This window comes from Aquarana catesbeiana, linkage group LG09 (genome assembly GCF_042186555.1).
Source record: "Aquarana catesbeiana isolate 2022-GZ linkage group LG09, ASM4218655v1, whole genome shotgun sequence".
Lineage (NCBI taxonomy): Eukaryota > Metazoa > Chordata > Amphibia > Anura > Ranidae > Aquarana > Aquarana catesbeiana.
The window spans coordinates 3,677,613-3,697,742 of record NC_133332.1 but is presented as its reverse complement, the minus strand read 5'-3'; the positions used below and the strand labels follow the sequence as shown (position 1 = coordinate 3,697,742).

Here is a 20,130-nt window from a genome sequence, read left to right as displayed (position 1 = left end):
TCTACTATTCTCTTCTTCTTCTGGATCTACCTTGTATCCTTCTACTATTCTCTTCTTCTTCTGGATCTACATTGTATCCTTCTACTATTCTCTTCTTCCTCTGGATCTATCTTGTATCCTTCCTACTATTCTCTTCTTCTTCTGGATCTACATTGTATCCTTTTGAATATTCTCTTCTTCCTCTGGATCTATCTTGTATCCTTCTACTATTCTCTTCTTCCTCTGGATCTACATTGTATCCTTCCTACTATTCTCTTCTTCCTCTGGATCTACATTGTATCCTTCCTACTATTCTCTTCTTCTTCTGGATATTCATTGTATCCTTCTACTATTCTCTTCTTCCTCTCGATCTGCCTTGTATCCTTCCTACTATTCTCTTCTTCTTCTGGATCTACATTGTATCCTTCTACTATTCTCTTCTTCTTCTGGATCTACATTGTATCCTTCCTACTATTCTCTTCTTCTTCTGGATCTACATTGTATCCTTTCTACTATTCTCTTCTTCTTCTGGATCTACCTTGTATCCTTCCTACTATTCTCTTCTTCTTCTGGATCTACCTTGTATCCTTCTACTATTCTCTTCTTCCTCTGGATCTACCTTGTATCCTTCTACTATTCTCTTCTTCTTCTGGACTTACATTGTATCCTTCCTACTATTCTCTTCTTCTTCTGGATATTCATTGTATCCTTCTACTATTCTCTTCTTCCTCTGGATCTACATTGTATCCTTCTACTATTCTCTTCTTCCTCTGGATCTACATTGTATCCTTTTGAATATTCTCTTCTTCCTCTGGATCTACCTTGTATCCTTTCTACTATTCTCTTCTTCCTCTGGATCTACATTGTATCCTTTTACTATTCTCTTCTTCCTCTGGATCTACCTTGTATCCTTTCTACTATTCTCTTCTTCCTCTGGATCTACATTGTATCCTTCTACTATTCTCTTCTTCCTCTGGATCTACCTTGTATCCTTCTACTATTCTCTTCTTCTTCTGGACTTACATTGTATCCTTCCTACTATTCTCTTCTTCTTCTGGATATTCATTGTATCCTTCTACTATTCTCTTCTTCCTCTGGATCTACATTGTATCCTTCTACTATTCTCTTCTTCCTCTGGATCTACATTGTATCCTTCCTACTATTCTCTTCTTCTTCTGGATCTACATTGTATCCTTTTGAATACTGGGAGGGGCTGGGGAAGACCCGGCTGTCATGGTGCACGTTGGCACCAATGACAAAGTCAGAGGCAGATGGAGTGTCCTAAAGAACGATTTTAGGGACTTAGGAGCTAAATTGAGGAAAAGGACCTCCAAGGTAGTGTTCTCAGGAATACTACTGGTACATCGAGCCACACCAGAGAGGCAGAGGGAGATTAGGGAAGTAAACAAGTGGCTGAAGAGCTGGTGTAGTAAGGAGGGGTTTGGGTTCCTGGAGGACTGGGCCGACTTCTCAGTTGGTAACCGGTACTATAGAAGGGACGGACTGCACCTAAATGAGGAGGGTGCAGATCTGCTGGGAATGAAGATGGCCAAAAAGTTAGAGGGGTTTTTAAACTAGGTGATGGGGGGGAGGGTCCAGAGACAGTGATAGCCAGCGCGGAAGATATTCCAGAGGGTAGTATTGGGGGCATTAGTGGTAGGTTAACCAAAGCACAAAAACACAAGGTGAGTATAGTAGCAAGTCCTAGTTGCAATCTTGAAACACCCAATATGAGGACAATATGCGACCGGTCTAAACTATGTGGCATGTTCACCAATGCCAGGAGCCTGGCGGACAAGATGGGTGAACTAGAGATACTGTTGTACAAGGAGTATTTGGATTTTGTGGGAATTTCAGAGACCTGGTTCAACAGCTCTCATGATTGGCTGGCAAACATTCAAGGGTATACCCTATACCGCAAGGACAGAGAGGGTAGAAAAGGGGGAGGAGTATGCCTATATATCAAGAATAATGTACAAGTGAATGTGAGAGATGACATCACTGAGGGAGCTAGAGAGGAGGTGGAATCCTTATGGGTAGAGCTCCAAAGGGATGAAGCTAAGGGGAAAATAATACTGGGAGTATGCTATAGGCCCCCTAACCTGAGGGAGGAAGTGGAGACAGATCTCCTATCACAAATTGGATTAGCAGCAAGGATGGGAAGTGTTATCATAATGGGGGATTTTAATTATCCAGGCATAGACTGGGCGGAGGGAACCGCGCATTCATTTAAGGCTCGCCAGTTCCTTAATGTCTTGCAGGACAATTTTATGGGTCAGATGGTAGACGCACCAACTAGAAATAAAACTTTACTGGATCTACTGATTACCAACAATACAGACCTGATCACAGATGTGGAAATACGGGGCAATTTAGGTAACAGCGATCACAGGTCAATTAGTTTCAGTATAAATCACACAAATAGGAAACATGAAGGGAATACAAAGACACTGAATTTCAAAAGAGCCAACTTCCCTAAACTACAAACCTTGCTAAAAGGCATAAATTGGGATAAATTATTAGGAACAAAGAATACGGAGGAGAGATGGGTTTGCTTTAAGAGCATATTAAATAAGGGCATTAGCCAATGTATCCCATTGGGTAATAAATTTAAAAGAGCGAACAAACATCCTGGATGGCTTAACTCCAATGTAAAAATGCATATAAAAGCAAAGAAGGCCTTCAAAAAATACAAGGTTGAGGGATCATCCTCAGCATTCAGACTTTATAAAGAATGCAATAAGAAATGTAAGGGTGCAATTAGGATGGCTAAGATAGAACATGAAAGACACATAGCGGAGGAGAGCAAAAAAAATCCCAAGAAATTCTTTAAGTATGTAAACAGTAAAAAAAGGAGGACAGACCATATTGGCCCCATAAAGAATGAGGAAGGACATCTGGTTACAAAGGATGGGGAGATGGCAAAGGTATTGAATTTATTCTTCTCCTCAGTCTTCACGAGTGAATCGGGGGGCTTCAGTAACCAAAACTGCAGTGTTTATCCTCATGACACAACACAGGAAGCACCTACATGGCTAACAGAGGACGGAATTAAAATTAGACTTGAGAAACTTAACATTAATAAATCACCGGGACCAGATGGCTTGCATCCGAGGGTACTTAGGGAACTCAGTCAAGTGATTGCCAGACCGTTGTTCCTAATTTTTACAGACAGTCTATTGACTGGAATGGTACCAGCTGATTGGAGAAAAGCCAATGTAGCACCAATATTTAAAAAGGGCCCAAAATACATCCCTGGGAATTACAGACCAGTTAGCCTAACATCAATAGTATGTAAACTCTTGGAGGGGATGATAAGGGACTATATACAAGATTTTAGTAATAAGAATGATATCATTAGCAGTAATCAGCATGGATTCATGAAGAATCGTTCTTGCCAAACCAATCTATTAACCTTCTATGAGGAGGTGAGTTGCCATCTAGATAAAGGAAGGCCCGTAGACGTGGTTATCTGGATTTTGCGAAAGCATTTGACACAGTTCCCCATAAACGTTTACTGTACAAAATAAGGTGCGTTGGCATGGACCATAGGGTGAGTACATGGATTAAAAAACTGGCTACAAGGGCGTGTTCAGAGGGTGGTGATAAATGGGGAGTACTCAGAATGGTCAGGGGTGGGTAGTGGGGTTCCCCAGGGTTCTGTGCTGGGACCAATCCTATTTAATTTGTTCATAAATGACCTGGAGGATGGGATAAACAGTTCAATCTCTGTATTTGCAGACGATACTAAGCTAAGCAGGGCAATAACTTCTCCGCAGGATGTGGAAATCTTGCAAAAAGACCTGAACAAATTAATGGGGTGGGCGACTACATGGCAAATGAGGTTCAATGTAGAAAAATGTAAAATAATGCATTTGGGTGGCAAAAATCTGAATGCAATCTATACACTGGGGGGAGAACCTCTGGGGGAATCTAGGATGGAAAAGGATCTGGGGGTCCTAGTAGATGATAGGCTCAGCAATGGCATGCAATGCCAAGCTGCTGCTAATAAAGCAAACAGAATATTGGCATTAAAAGGGGATCAACTGCAGAGATAAAACGATAATTCTCCCACTCTACAAGACTCTGGTCCGGCCGCACCTGGAGTATGCTGTCCAGTTCTGGGCACCAGTCCTCAGGAGGGACGTACTGGAAATGGAACGAGTACAAAGAAGGGCAACAAAGCTAATAAAGGGTCTGGAGGATCTTAGTTATGAGGAAAGGTTGCGAGCACTGAACTTATTCTCTCTGGAGAAGAGACGCTTGAGAGGGGATATGATTTCAATTTACAAATACCGGACTGGTGACCCCACAATAGGGATAAAACTTTTTTGCAGAAGAGAGTTTAATAAGACTCGTGGCCACTCATTACAATTAGAAAAAAAGAGGTTTAACCTTAAACTACGTAGAGGGTTCTTTACTGTAAGAGCGGCAAGGATGTGGAATTCCCTTCCACAGGTGGTGGTCTCAGCGGGGAGCATTGATAGCTTCAAGAAACTATTAGATAATCACCTGAATGACCGCAACATACAGGGATATGTAATGTAATACTGACACATAATCACACACATAGGTTGGACTTGATGGACTTGTGTCTTTTTTCAACCTCACCTACTATGTAACTATGAATATTCTCTTCTTCCTCTGGATCTACATTGTATCCTTTTGAATATTCTCTTCTTCCTCTGGATCTACCTTGATTCCTTCCTACTACCGTGTTTCCCCAAAAACAAGCCTGGGTCTTATATTAATTTTGTCAACAAAAGACACAGTAGGTCTTACCATGTAATGTGCTGTCTTCTCTCTCCCTGCCTGACAGGAATCCTCAGTGTGAATGGAGTTAAAATGCTTGTAAAATCCTATAATCCACTCTATTACAGTATTATATAATGTACAGTGTATAATGTTTCTGTAATATAATTGTGCCAAATACCTTTGTTATAGCGCCACTCTGCGCTTCTGTGACCCGCCGGAGCTCTCTTCCCCCGCAATTATATTACAGAAACACACACATTGTATATTATATACTACTAAAATAGAGTGGATTATAGGATTTTACAAGCATTTTAAACTAGGGCTTATTTTCGGGTAGCGCTCAGATTGCAGCCTTCCTGGAAAATAACGCTAGGTCTTATTTTCGGGGTAGGTCTTATTTTCAGGGGAAACACAGTATTCTCTTTTTCTTCTGGATCTACATTGTATCCTTCTACTATTCTCTTCTTCTTCTGGATCTACATTGTATCCTTCTACTATTCTCTTCTTCTTCTGGATCTACATTGTATCCTTCTACTATTCTCTTCTTCTTCTGGATCTACATTGTATCCTTCTACTATTCTCTTCTTCTTCTGGATCTACATTGTATCCTTCTACTATTCTCTTCTTCTTCTGGATCTACATTGTATCCTTCTACTATTCTCTTCTTCTTCTGGATCTACATTGTATCCTTCTACTATTCTCTTCTTCTTCTGGATCTACATTGTATCCTTCTACTATTCTCTTCTTCTTCTGGATCTACATTGTATCCTTCTACTATTCTCTTCTTCTTCTTCTGGATCTACATTGTATCCTTCTACTATTCTCTTCTTCTTCTGGATCTACATTGTATCCTTCTACTATTCTCTTCTTCTTCTGGATCTACATTGTATCCTTCTACTATTCTCTTCTTCTTCTTCTGGATCTACATTGTATCCTTCTACTATTCTCTTCTTCTTCTGGATCTACATTGTATCATTCTACTATTCTCTTCTTCTTCTGGATCTACATTGTATCCCTTTGAATATTCTCTTCTTAATCGGGATCCACATTGTATTCTTTCTACTATTCTCTTCTTCTTCTGGATCTACATTGTATCCTTCCTACTATTCTCTTCTTCTTCAGAATCCACATTGTATTCTTTCTACTATTCTCTTTTTATTCTGGATCTACATTCTATCCTTTCTACTACATAGTTACATAGTTACATAGTAGGTGAGGTTGAAAAAAGACACAAGTCCATCAAGTCCAACCTATGTGTGTGATTATGTGTCAGTATTACATTATATATCCTGTATGTTGCAGTCATTCAGGTGATTATCTAATAGTTTCTTGAAGCTATCAATGCTCCCCGCTGAGACCACCGCCTGTGGAAGGGAATTCCACATCCTTGCCGCTCTTACAGTAAAGAACCCTCTACGTAGTTTAAGGTTAAACCTCTTTTCTTCTAATGAGTGGCCACAAGTCTTATTAAACTCTCTTCTGCGAAAAAGTTTTATCCCTATTGTGGGGTCACCAGTACAGTATTTGTAAATTGAAATCATATCCCCTCTCAAGCGTCTCTTCTCCAGAGAGAATAATTTCAGTGCTCACAACCTTTCCTCATAACTAAGATCCTCCAGACCCTTTATTAGCTTTGTTGCCCTTCTTTGTAGTCGCTCCATTTCCAGTACATCCTTCCTGAGGACTGGTGCCCAGAACTGGACAGCATACTCCAGGTGCGGCCGGACCAGAGTCTTGTAGAGCGGGAGAATTATCGTTTTATCTCTGGAGTTGATCCCTTTTTAATGCCAATATTCTGTTTGCTTTGTTAGCAGCAGCTTGGCATTGCATGTCATTGCTGAGCCTATCATCTACTAGGACCCCCAGGTCCTTTTCCATCCTAGATCCCCCCAGAGGTTCTCCCCCCAGTCTATAGATTGCATTCAGATTTTTGCCACCCAAATGCATTATTTTACATTTTTCTACATTGAACCTCATTTGCCATGTAGTCGCCCCTCCCCCATTAATTTGTTCAGGTCTTTTTGCAAGGTTTCCACGTCCTGCGGAGAAGTTATTGCCCTGCTTAGCTTAGTATCGTCTGCAAATACAGAGATTGAACTGTTTATCCCATCCTCCAGGTCATTTATGAACAAATTAAATAGGATTGGTCCCAGCACAGAACCCTGGGGAACCCACTACCCACCCCCGACCATTCTGAGTACTCCCCATTTATCACCACCCTCTGAACTCGCCCTTGTAGCCAGTTTTCAATCCATGTACTCACCCTATGGTCCATGCCAATGCACCTTATCTTGTACAGTAAACGTTTATGGGGAACTGTGTCAAATGCTTTTGTAAAATAAGATACACCACGTCTACGGGCCTTCCTTTATCTAGATGGCAACTCACCTCCTCATAGAAGGTTAATAGATTGGTTTGGCAAGAACTAGTCTCTTTTTATTCTGGATCTACCTTGTATCCTTTCTACTATTCTCTCCTTCTCCTTCCTCTGGATCTACCTTGTATCCCTTTGAATATTCTCACCTTCCTCTGGATCTACATTGTATCCTTCCTACTATTCTCTTCTTCCTCTGGATCTACCTTGTATCCTTCCTATTCTCTTCTTCTTCCAAATCCACATTCTATTCTTTCTACTATTCTCTTCTTCCTCTGGATCTACCTTGAATCCTTTCTACTATTCTCTTTTTATTCTGGATCTACCTTGTATCCTTCCTACTATTCTCTCCTTCTCCTCCCTCTGGATCTACCTTGTATTCCTTTGAATATTCTCTCCTTCCTCTGGATCTACCTTGTATCCTTTCTACTATTCTCTTCTTCCTTTGGATCTACCTTGTATCTTTCTATTATTTGTTTCTTCCTCTGGATCTACATTGTATCCTTCCTACTATTCTCTTCTTCTTCTGGATCTACATTGTATCCTTCTACTATTCTCTTCTTCCTCTGGATCTACATTGTATCCTTTCTACTATTCTCTTCTTCCTCTGGATCTACATTGTATCCTTCCTACTATTCTCTTCTTCCTCTGGATCTACATTGTATCCTTCTACTATTCTCTTCTTCCTCTGGATCTACCTTGTATCCTTCTACTATTCTCTTCTTCCTCTGGATCTACCTTGCACCCTTTTTTTCTTCTTCATCGAGATCTACCTTGGATCTTTTCTACTACAGTATTGCTGTTCTTCCACTGGATCTACCTTGTATCCCTCCTAATATTTCTTCTTCTTCATCTGGATCTACCTTGGATGTTTTTCATGATTCTCTTCTTTTAATACCTATTATTGTTTTGCTTCCATTAAAACACTCAAAAAAAATTTTTTTGAAGAAACAATCCCACCATCCTTCATGATCACCAATCATAAAATAAGCCCCTCCCCCCCAACAGCATTTCATTTCAAACAAAACACTTTTTTTTCTCTCTATAAAGCCGCAATATTCAATTTAAACAAAAGGATTGCGTTTTAAAGCTCTACAAATGCTACTTTATTAAACTCACTCACTGTTCTTTTCCGGGAACACTCGGTAATCCAAGGCACGCTGAGGTTCCCTGATATCTGCGGAGACACAGAGAAGGCCCCGTCACATCCCACCGTCATATGGAACCTTATTTATGTAAATAGCACAAAGTGGCTGGCGGGCGCTTAGCGTAATCCGACCGATTGTTATTCCCCCGGAGCCGGGTAAACAATGGAACAATTGTAATAAATTCAAAGATTAATATAAATGTAAATGAATTCAGCCGAGGAGAAGTAACAGTGGCCCCATGAAATGTATCTGGTTCAGTGTGAATGGAATCCTCCGTATGAAATGGAAGTGACATTAATACCAATAAAAGGACACTTATAAAAAAAATGTGTCCTGTAAAACTCTGTGTACAAGTGGGGACAAAACCGAACGTTTTAGGTTATTTTTCTCTTGGGTTCTAATGTTCTTTATAGTGTAAACCAGGAAAATACCACGTTATGGCCACTAATTTCCTATGATCTTCAGCTCAACCTACAGTGAGGGGGCAAAAACTATGTGCTCCCCTGACGATTTTGTACGTTTGCCCACTGACCAAGAAACGATCAGTCTATAATTTTATTGGTCGGATTATTATAACAGTGAGAGACAGAATAGTTATAAATTGATTTGCATTTTAATGAGTAAAATAGGTATTTGATCCCTTCACAAAACACGACTTAGTGGTTGGTGGAGTGGAGAAACCCTTGTTGGCGATCACAGAGGTCAGACGTTTCTTGGAGTTGGCCTCCAGGTTTACTCACATCTCAGGGAGGGATTTTGTCCTCTTTGAAGATCCTCTTCAAGTCATTAAGGTTTCCAGGCTGACGTTTGGTGAGTCGAACCTTCAGCTCCCTCCACATATTTTCTATGGGATTAAGGTCTGGAGACTGGTTAGGCCACTCCAGGACCTTAATGTGCTTCTTCTTGAGCCACTCCTTTGTTGCCTTGGCCTTGTGTTTTGAGTCATTGTCATGCTGGAAGACCCATCCACAACCCATCTTCAATGCCTTGGCTGAGGGAAGGAGGTTCTCACCCAAGATTTAATGATACATTTCCCCGTCCATCGTCCCTTTGATGTGGTGAAGTTGTCCTGTCCCCTTAGCAGAAAAACACCCCCAAAGCATAATGTTTCCACCTCCATGTATGACGGTGGGGGGATGGTGTTCTTGGGGTCATAGGACCTCCATGTATGACGGTGGGGGGTGGTGTTCTTGGGGTCATAGGATCTCCATGTATGACGGTGAGGGGATGGTGTTCTTGGGGTCATAGGACCTCCATGTATGACGGTGGGGGATGGTGTACTTGGGGTCATAGGACCTCCATGTATGACGGTGGGGGATGGTGTTCTTGGGGTCATAGGACCTCCATGTATGACGGTGGGGGATGGTGTTCTTGGGGTCATAGGTCCTCCATGTATGACGGTGGGGGATGGTGTTCTTGGGGTCATAGGACTTCCATGTATGACGGTGGGGGATGGTGTTCCTGGTCATAGGACCTCCATGTATGACGGTGGGGGATGGTGTTCTTGGGGTCATAGGACCTCCATGTATGACGGTGGGGGATGGTGTTCTTGGGGTCATAGGACTTCCATGTATGACGGTGGGGGATGGTGTTCCTGGTCATAGGACCTCCATGTATGACGGTGGGGGATGGTGTTCTTGGGGTCATAGGACCTCCATGTATGACGGTGGGGGATGGTGTTCTTGGGGTCATAGGACCTCCATGTATGACGGTGGGGGATGGTGTACTTGGGGTCATAGGACCTCCATGTATGACGGTGGGGGATGGTGTTGTTGGGGTCATAGGACCTCCATGTATGACGGTGGGGGATGGTGTTCTTGGGGTCATAGGTCCTCCATGTATGACGGTGGGGGATGGTGTTCTTGGGGTCATAGGACTTCCATGTATGACGGTGGGGGATGGTGTTCCTGGTCATAGGACCTCCATGTATGACGGTGGGGGATGGTGTTCTTGGGGTCATAGGACCTCCATGTATGACGGTGGGGGATGGTGTTCTTGGGGTCATAGGACCTCCATGTATGACGGTGGGGGATGGTGTACTTGGGGTCATAGGACCTCCATGTATGACGGTGGGGGATGGTGTTGTTGGGGTCATAGGACCTCCATGTATGACGGTGGGGGATGGTGTTCTTGAGGTCATAGGCAGCATTCCTCTTCCTCCAAACACGACGAGTTGAGTTGATGCCAAAGATCTCGATTTTGGTCTCATCTGACCACAACACTTTCCCCCAGTTCTCCTGGGGCAAATCATTCAGATGTTCATTAGTAATATTCAGATGGACCTGTACATGTGATTTCCTGAGCAGGGGGACCTTGCGGGGGCTGCAGGATTTCAGTCCTTCACGGTGTAGTGTGTTACCGATTGTTTTCTTGGTGACTATGGTCCCAGCTGAGATCATTGACAAGATTCTCCCGTGTAGTTCTGGGCTGATTCCTCACCGTTCTCATGATCATTGAACCTCCACCAGGTGAGATCTTCCATGGAGCCCCAGACCGAGGGAGATCGATCGTTATTTTGTGTTTCTCCCATTTGTGAAATAATCCCACCAACTGTTGTCACCCCCCTCACCAAGCTGCTTGGCGATGGTCTTGTAGCCCATTCCAGCCTTGTGTAGGTCTACAATCTTGTACCTGACACCCTTGGACAGCTCTTTGGCTTGGCCATGGTGGAGAGATTGGAATCTGATTGGTTGCTTTTCTGTGGACAGGTGTCTTTTATACAGGTAACAAGCTGAGATTAGGAGCACTCCCTTTAAGAGAGAGAGAAGAGTGCTCCTAATCTCAGCTCGTTACCTGTATAAAAGACACCTGGGTGCCAGAAATCTTGCCGATTGATCGGGGATCAAATACTTATTTCACTCATTAAAATGCAAATCAATTTATAACTTTTATTGAAATGCGCTTTTCTGGATATTTTTGTTGTTATTCTGTCTCTCACTGTTATAATAAACCGACCATTAAAATTATAGACTGATCGTTTCTTTGTCAGTGAGCAAACAAACAAAATCAGCAGGAGATCAAATACTTTTTTTCAGTCACTGTAAGTTGAGCTGAAGATCATGATCAGAGAAAATAAGTATTTCCTATGAACATGATCTCCATCTAGTGGCCATAATGCTGCATTTTCTTGGCTTGCTCTATTCTGTATGAATGAGGAATATTCGACCTGGAGAGAAAAAAAACACCTAATAACATTCGATTTTGACCCCATTCACACAGAAAAAAAATGTACACGTAGTTATTTGAAGGAGATAAAAATGCTGCATGTCAGTTTTTTGGATGTTTTGGTGCATTGCTACCCCATTTATTTGAATTAGATGCCTTAATGCAACTCTTGATAATGCACGAAAATAAACACATGTAAATGCAACGGGCCCTAATTCTTGGTAAACTGTATGTTCTCCTTTTTTTTTCTTGAACTCCAGCTAAATACACAGATCATAAAAACATGTTTTACCCGCCAAAGTATTTGTATTTCTGTCCATCCGGTCCTGAGAATTGCACATAACTGCCACACAGCACAGCTCTGAATGGTTGATGGAGGTCACTTACAGGTCTCCTCCCCTACCTGTGTCTGGTCATCGAAAGGAAGCTGGATAAGACCTACTGTCTATGTAGGGGATGAGGTTTCTGTAAGTGGCTGGGGAGCACTGTGGGAGGCTCGGTGGCTATGTGGGAGTTTTGGAGGTTGGGGGGGGCGGCTCTGAGCTTTCAGGTGGCAGTGTGAGCCATCATGGGAGGTTGAGAGCACTATGGGAGCTGGGAGGCACTGTAGGAGGATGGGGGGCACTATGGAACAATGTTGAAGGTTGGGGGACATTATGGAGGTCTGGAGGGCTAAAGCAGGTAGGGTGACACTGTGGGAGGATAGGTGACAATGTGAGAGGTTGGGGGGAACTATAGAGGACCTGCAGCAGGGTGGAGGACACTGGGAGGATAGGTGGCAGTGTGGGAGGTTGGGGGGGAGGGGGGACTATGGAGGACTGGAGGATTTGCAGCAGGGTGGGAGACACTGTGGTAGGCTAGGTGGCAATGGGGGAAGCTGGGGAGGTCGGTGGAACAATGTTGGAGGTTGGGAGACACTATGGAAGACTGGAGAATCTGCAGCAGAGTGGAGGGCTTGGGAGCACTATGAAAGCTGAAGGCTCTCAGGGGGCACTGTGGGCCACTATGGGATCTGGGAGGCACTGTGGAACAATGTTGGAAGGCATTCTGGAGGACTGGAGGCTCTGCAGCAGTGTGGGGGACACTGGGAGTCTAGGTGGCAATGGGGGAGGCTGAGAGCACTATAGGAGCTGGGAGGCACTGTAGGAGGATGGGGGCACTGTGGAATAATGTTGAAGGTTGGGGGACACTATGGAGGAATGGAGGGTCTAAAGCAGGTAGGGTGACACTGTGGGAGAATAGATGGCAATGTGAGAGGTTGGGGGGCACTATGGGGGGCCTGCAGCAGAGTGGAGGTCACTGGGAGGATAGGTGGCAGTGTGGGAGGTTGGGGGGGGGGGGGACTATGGATAATGTGAGGATTTGCAGCAGGGTGGGGGGCACTGTGGGAGGCTAGGTGGCAATAGGGGAGGCTGGGGAGCACTCTGGAACAATGTTGGAGGTTGGGAGACACTATGGAAGACTGAAGGATCTGCAGCAGAGTGGGGGACCGGGGAGCACTATGGAGGCTGAAGGCTCTCAGGAACACTGTGGGCCACTTTGGGAGGCACTGTGAGAGGTTGAGGGGCACTGTGGAGGTTGGGAGGCACTGTGGGAGGTTGGGAGGTACTGTGGGAGGTTGAGGGGCACTGTGGAGGTTGGGAGGCACTGTGGGAGGTTGGGGGGCACTGTGGGAGGTTGGGGGCACTGTGGAACAATGTTGGAGGTTGGAAGGCATTTTGGAGGACTGGAGGATAGAAGACTGAAGGATCTGCAGCAGGGTAGGGGACTTCAGAACACTGTTGAGGCTGAAAGCTGTCAGGGGGCACTGCGGGCACTATGGGAGCTGGGAGGCACTGCGGGAGGTGGAGGGGGCGGCAATGTAGAAAATGGTTGGAGGTTGGGGGGCACTATGAAAGAATCTGCAGCAGAGTGGGGGACTGGGTAGCACTGTGGAAGCTGAAGGCTCTCACGGTGCACTGTGTGCTACTAAGGGAGCTGGGAGGCACTTTGAGAGGTTGGGGGGGCAATGTGGAACAATGTTCGAGGTTGGAAGGCACCATGGACGACTGGAGGCTCTGCAGCAGGGTAGGGGCACTGTGGGAGGCTAGGTGGCAAACGTGGGAGGCTGGGGAGCACTGTGGAGGCTGAGGGTTCTCAGGGGGCACTGTGGGCCACTATTGGAGGTTGAAGACACTATGGGAGCTGGGAGGAACTGTGGGAAGTTAAGGAATCTACAGCTGGCTGGAGGATATGGCCTGATATGGCCTGGTAGATGAGAATCATATTAGAGGAGAACTCTGTCTTCCTAAAACAGACAGAAGAAAACAACTGAACAAAAAAGCTCAGAAGCCTCCAATCAGTGCCTCTGCCTCACACAGTGCCCACCCTCAGCCGTGATGAAGTAGGAAAATGGGAGACTCCTCGGCCAGGCAGACTCCAGAACACAACCCTGAGTCTAGGGAAAAGTTCAGGGCTGATATTATTTTATTGGGTAAAATACCCAGAGTCATAATTTCACTTTAAAGGAGAACTCCGGGTTCTCCTTTGCTGCTTCCCATTTCATTGTCTAGTCTTAGGCTGGGACATCTTGCAACAGAAAAAAAAAAAATATTGCAGGGCAAACCTTCCTAGTGAAGGTGAATTTTGCAGCGGGAGAGCCACAGACAGAGGAGCGCACCGCTTCTCCTATAAAGTCCAGTCTGCAGAGGTCTGACACGCTCCCCCCCTGTTGGGTCAGTTCCCGGGGCTCACCAGCAGGAAGCATTCGTTTTGCTGATTGCAGAACCGTAAGGTCTGACCCAGCAGGAAGTGTGTTGAACCTCTGCAAAGAGACCACTGCTTCCACACAGAGAGCAGCAGTCCTTCTCTGTAGCACGCTGGCAGGGGACAGGCTTTTCTACTGAGCAGGGCACATGGCCTGCATCAACACAGATGGAACCGTCCTGACATTTTTCCTTATCCCACCACCTATAAAGTTTGCAGAACACAGCCGGGGGGGGGGTGTCTGTGCTCTGGAACTCCTCCTCTGCCCTATGCTGCAGGTCTGAGAGGTGGTGGGGTAGCTGAGGGTGTCCACTTACACTCCAACTTCCCCCACGTACAATTACATTGTACACGCTGAACCTGTGGAGTTAGGGGTTGCAGACCTAAGGTGGTAGGAGTTGTGTGGGCACTGCACCCACGTCAGCTCAGATCCTATCTGCTTGCTGCCTATAGACTACCCAACCATGGGGGGGAGAAGACCAAGACTGGTGACGGAGCCCGAGATGTACTGAGCCTGGGCCGTGGGGGGTCCATTATTGGTGAGTGAGCTGTATACACATTCTGCTTTCTGAACATATTCCCCCCCTCCTCCTCTGTCCCCCTCCCATCCCCCCCCCCCCATCTCTCTCTACCCCTTCTCCCCCCCCCCCCATCTCTCTCTACCCCTTCTCCCCCCCCCCACCCATCTCTCTCCCTCTGCCCCTCTCTTTCACTCCGTCTTTGTTACCTCATTCTCCTCTCTCTGTCCCCCCTGTTTTCTCTACACCCCCCCCCTCCTTTCCTTTACCATACCTTCCATCCCTCCCCCCCCACCCCCTCTCTCTCTCTACCCCCCCCCCCCCCTTATCGCTCTCCTTCTGCCCCTCTCTTTCACTCTGTCTTTGTTACCTCATTCTCCTCGCTCTGTCCCCCCTGTTTTCGCTACACCCCCCCTTTTCTTTACCATACCTTCCATCTCTCCCCCCCCCCTTTGATCCCTCTTCCCCCCCCCTTCACTCTCTCTCTCATACCCCCCTTTTCCTTTCACCCTCTTTCCCCTTCTTAATCCTCCCTTTCCTGAGCTTCCATTTTCTCCCAACCCCCTCCTCACCCCATCCTCTTTCTTTCTCTCTCCCTCTACATAGTCCTGACCAAAGTGTTCACACTCTTAGGAGCGGTTGTTATTTTAAAAAGGTAGGCTCAGACAATGTGATAACGTTATGTGTGCAGAAAGGTAAATGTAATGGAAGAGTTCAATTCTTGTAATATTGATCCTTTGTACTGAGGTTTATGTGTGCCTGTGGGACTGTCCCTTGTAGCAGAGTGATTAGGAGTATTTTTTTTTTGAATATACAGTCAGGTCCATAAATATTGGGACATGGACACAATTCTAATCTTTTTGGCTCTATACACCACCACAATGGATTTGAAATGAAATGAACAAGATGTGCTTTAACGGCAGACTTTCAGCTTTAATTTGAGGGTATTTACATCAAAATCAGGTGAACGGTGTAGGAATTACAACACTTTGTATATGTGCCTCTCACTTTTTAAGGGACCAAAAGTAATGGGACAATTGGCTGCTCAGCTGTTCCATGGCCAGGTGTGTGTTCTTCCCTCATCCCATTTACAAGTAGCAGATAAAAGGTCCAGAGTTAATTTCAAGTGTGCTATTTGCATTTGGAATCTTTTTCTGTCAACTCTCAATATGAGATCCAAAGAGCTGTCACTATCAGTGAAGCAAGCCATCATTAGGCTGAAAAAACAAAACAAACCCATCAGAGAGATAGCAAAAACATTAGGTGTGGCCAAATCAACTGTTTGGAACATCCTTAAAAAGAAAGAACACACCGGTGAGCTCAGCAACACCAAAAGACCCGGAAGACCACGGAAAACAACTGTGGTGGATGACCGAAGAATTCTTTCCCTGGTGAAGAAAACACCCTTCACAACAGTTGGCCAGATGAAGAACACTCTCCAGGAGGTAGGTGTATGTGTGTCAAAGTCAACAATCAAGAGAAGACTTCACCAGAGTGAATACAGAGGGTTCACCACAAGATGTAAACCATTGGTGAGCCTCAAAAACAGGAAGGCCAGATTAGAGTTTGCCAAACAACATCTAAAAAAGCCTTCACAGTTCTGGAACAACATCCTATGGACAGATGAGACCAAGATCAACTTGTACCAGAGTGATGGGAAGAGAAGACTATGGAGAAGGAAAGGAACTGCTCATGATCCAAAGCATACCACCTCATCAGTGAAGCATGGTGGTGGTAGTGTCATGGCGTGGGCATGTATGGCTGCCAAAACTGAAGGGAAAATGCCCCAAGAACAAGCAGGAACTGAAGACAGTTGCAGTAGAGGCCTGGCAGAGTATCACCAGGGATGAAACCCTGCGTCTGGTGATGTCTATGTGTTCCAGACTTCAGGCTGTAATTGACTGCAAAGGATTTGCAACCAAGTATTAAAAAGTGAAAGTTTGATGGATGATTGTTAATCTGTCCCATTACTTTTGGTCCCTTAAAAAGTGGGAGGCACATATACAAAGTGTTGTAATTCCTACACCGTTCACCTGATTTGGATGTAAATACCCTCAAATTAAAGCTGAAAGTCTGCCGTTAAAGCACATCTTGTTCATTTCATTTCAAATCCATTGTGGTGGTGTATAGAGCCAAAAAGATTAGAATTGTGTCAATGTCCCAATATTTATGGACCTGACTGTATTTATTTGTATCATTTATCATTTTCCTTCCACTTCACAATTATGTGACACTTTGTGTTGGTCTATCACATAAAATCCCAATAAAATACATTTACGTTTTTGGTTGTAACATGACAACATGTGGGAAATTTCAAGGGGTGTGAATACTTTTTCAAAGCACTGTATTTAGGAAAGACAGTTCATATGAGAATACTGTGACCTTTACAATGGTGGAAACTCGTGGTGTCTTTATATGAACTGTGGTTTTTTTCTGGTCTGTCTCATAATTATTAAAGTATTGGTATAAGTTCGAGGACTGCCCCTAATTTTTGGGAACAGAAAACCAAATAATTGATTTGATTTAATCATATATTCCTTACAAAATAATTTATGATCAGGTTTTCCCCGACAGAACGTGGCTGCTTTTAAAAAAAGGAAGACAAACAGTAAAACTTTGCACACCTTTTTATAGTAAAAGAAGGGAAGGAAGGGGTAACAAGCCCCGGGACATTAACGGTGTTCAGTAGACAAGCAAGATAGAGACACGGTAGCATCAATAAAATTTTAATTAATTTTATTATACAATTAAAAAACATGAGGAAATAACACCATCCATGTCAGGGCTATAGGTTCCACTTGATAGCATATATACAAAAAGATACCACTCAACATGTTTCGCTTTTGCAGCTTCTTCAGGAGTTTCTGGTAAGAAGTATGTTATGCTGGGAATAAACAAAGGACAGGGATGAGTTCTCATGTTGGATTTGTTTGTTTAAAATAAGAAAACAACGTTGTTCAATATAAGATGGGTATATTTAACACAGGTTATTAGTATATATATAGATATAAAAAAGGGTCATATACGTTTTGAATATATATATGTACTAGTAACCTGTGTTAAATGTATCCATCTTATATTGAACAACGTTGTTTGCTTATTTTAAACAAACAAATCCAACATGAGAACTCATCCCTGTCTTTTGTTTATTCCCAGCATAACGTACTTCTTACCAGAAACTCCTGAAGAAGCTGCAAAAGCGAAACATGTTGAGTGGTATCTTTTGTATAAATGCTATCAAGTGGAACCTATAGACCTGACATGGATGGTGTTATTTCCTCATGTTCTTTTTAATGGTATAATAAAATCAATTAAAATTTTATTGATGCTACCGTGTCTGTATCTTGCTTGCCTACTGAACACCGTTAAAGTCCCGGGGCTTGTTACCCCTTCCTTCCCTTCTTTTACTATATATGTTTATTGGAATGTGGTGTTCTTTCTGATCTTTTCTGCCTTGATTTTTTCATTTTTGCACACCTTTTGTTTTGAAGAACACCCAATATATTTAGATGATTTAAATTGAAGGACCAATTGTGCTTTAACTGTCCAATCCCAGGTTGGGGGGAGGGACAAGAATGGTAGGTCTAAGCGGCAGCGCAGAAAAACCAGGCCTTCTCCCCCCCCCTCCAAGACCAGGTTGTGTTGCGTGACAGAGCTGTGTAAACCTCAGGACTGGACAGCAAGTAAAACAGCCGAAGGTTCATTTTGGCCTTCAATGTTCAGCCATGGTCTAGGGACAAGACCTGTAAGTGAAAGTGAAACTGCAACAGAGAAAGACCAGGTCCCATCCCCTGTCGGACAGTGCTGTGTTATGTGGCAAAGCCGGGTAAATCTCAGGACTGGATGGCGGGTGGAAGAGCTCTTTTATAGGTCTTTCATCTGTGGATTTACTGGCCATCACACATAGGCCAGTTATCTCCTCTCTGAGAGGATGGGGCCTTGCTCAGCTCACCCTTGTCTTGGTAGGACATTGGAGACAATCATTCTATAAAAGGTCTGTATACAGGTGACCCTCTTACCTGGTAGTTATTTTGGTTGGGTAGGAGTCCCCCCTGCGGAGGGTGTATGTTGTAGTGTCGGTGCGCACTGTTTCGGGAGGCGTTCCCCACCGGGTACTGGGCGCTGTTTGTGTTGTGCACTGAGGTATTAAGCGACATGTAGTAATCATTGTTGTGGTAGACAGTGTTTTCTGGAGCGTCTCTGGCATTGGTTGGAAGTATTTTGGCATTTCCCGGCCGCACGGAGGCCGGCGATAACGGGCAAGGGTTCTCCGCCTGGGGCGAGTTGTTACACTCTCTAAACCTGGAACCCAACTGGTTCTGTGCCGCCAAGGATGCCAGTTCCTCTTCCCGTGTGTATTCGTCAACATCTCCCGTTTCCATAGCGATGGAAAAGCAGTTGCTGTCCACTGGCCGTGGCCTCTCTTCCACCCCTGTGCTGAGAGTCCTGGAAGAGTGATCTGTGGCCGCTAGAGAAAAAACGTCTCTTATTTCCAGGTTCTTCAGACCGCAAGAAGAGTCTCTGCTGCGTTGCCCAGAGGAGAGATGGTGCACCGGGCTGATGCTTGGCTGCTCAGGTTTGTGTGGCCTTTGACCACCAGGAAGATCTGTGACAGCCTTCATTGACCATGACATTGTCTTTTGAGGCACAACCCTGTCCATGACTTGCCCAGGAGAGCCACCAAAGTTTTTCTTGGCATACATAGGGTTTGAAGGATTTGCCCCACTGGGCTGCCGTGATAACATCATGGCCTTCTCATCCATGGAGTTCTTTACCAAGGAACCTTGTCTCTGAGGAGGAGTCTGAAGTTTGAGAAACTCTGCCTCATTCCTTGGTGGTGGCCTTGGCATTGTTGGCTTCAGTAGTTCGGTTTTAGGCGTGGTGGTCTGCGGACTGATCCCCGATCGGGAGGATGAGTTGTTTGGGCTGTACACACAGGTCATGATCAAATCGTTGTTGGAGGAGGTTCGAGGGGGCGGGTTACGGGAGAGATTTGGCATATTCCTGATGGTTCCTTCTGGAGGGCGCGATGGAGAGCTGGACATTGGTACTTGTAGCTGGGAGTTGGGCTCTGCGTAGCTTTTACTACTCATCTTCCTTCGTTTATTCCCGACCCAGGTCTGTGGAGATGACAAACAATAACAATATCACGGGTCTAATATCATTGTTGAGGACAATCTATGGAATATCAGACTCCACCTAACTTCCCAGACCTCCAACCAGCCCATCAAAACTTCTAAATGACCAACATGACTGGAACCTAGGGATTTGGTCTGACCATGACACAACCCATTGTTATAACGTTATAAATACTGAACTTCAATAATACATTGTGATGTGGCAGCTGTCAACATTGATTTAGAAGGAGGGACTCAGAGGGCAATTCTTGGCTGTACTACTTAAAGAGGACCTATATACCCAATTAAACAATCGTTCTGGGATGGAT

At 44.6% G+C, this 20,130-nt stretch overlaps 1 protein-coding gene across 3 annotated transcripts in view; it reads right to left on the bottom strand.

The window, feature by feature from the left end:
• The window catches only part of HDX (highly divergent homeobox), a 115,079-nt gene that overhangs the window by 70,698 nt on the left and 24,251 nt on the right, over nucleotides 1-20,130 (bottom strand). For all 3 annotated transcript variants that reach the window (XM_073598092.1, XM_073598093.1, XM_073598094.1), the window contains 2 exons: nucleotides 18,704-19,804; nucleotides 8,232-8,285 (listed from right to left, as the gene is read on the bottom strand). In XM_073598092.1, the coding sequence (XP_073454193.1) occupies nucleotides 8,232-8,285; nucleotides 18,704-19,804 (1,155 nt within the window). The remainder of the gene's footprint in view (nucleotides 1-8,231; nucleotides 8,286-18,703; nucleotides 19,805-20,130) is intronic.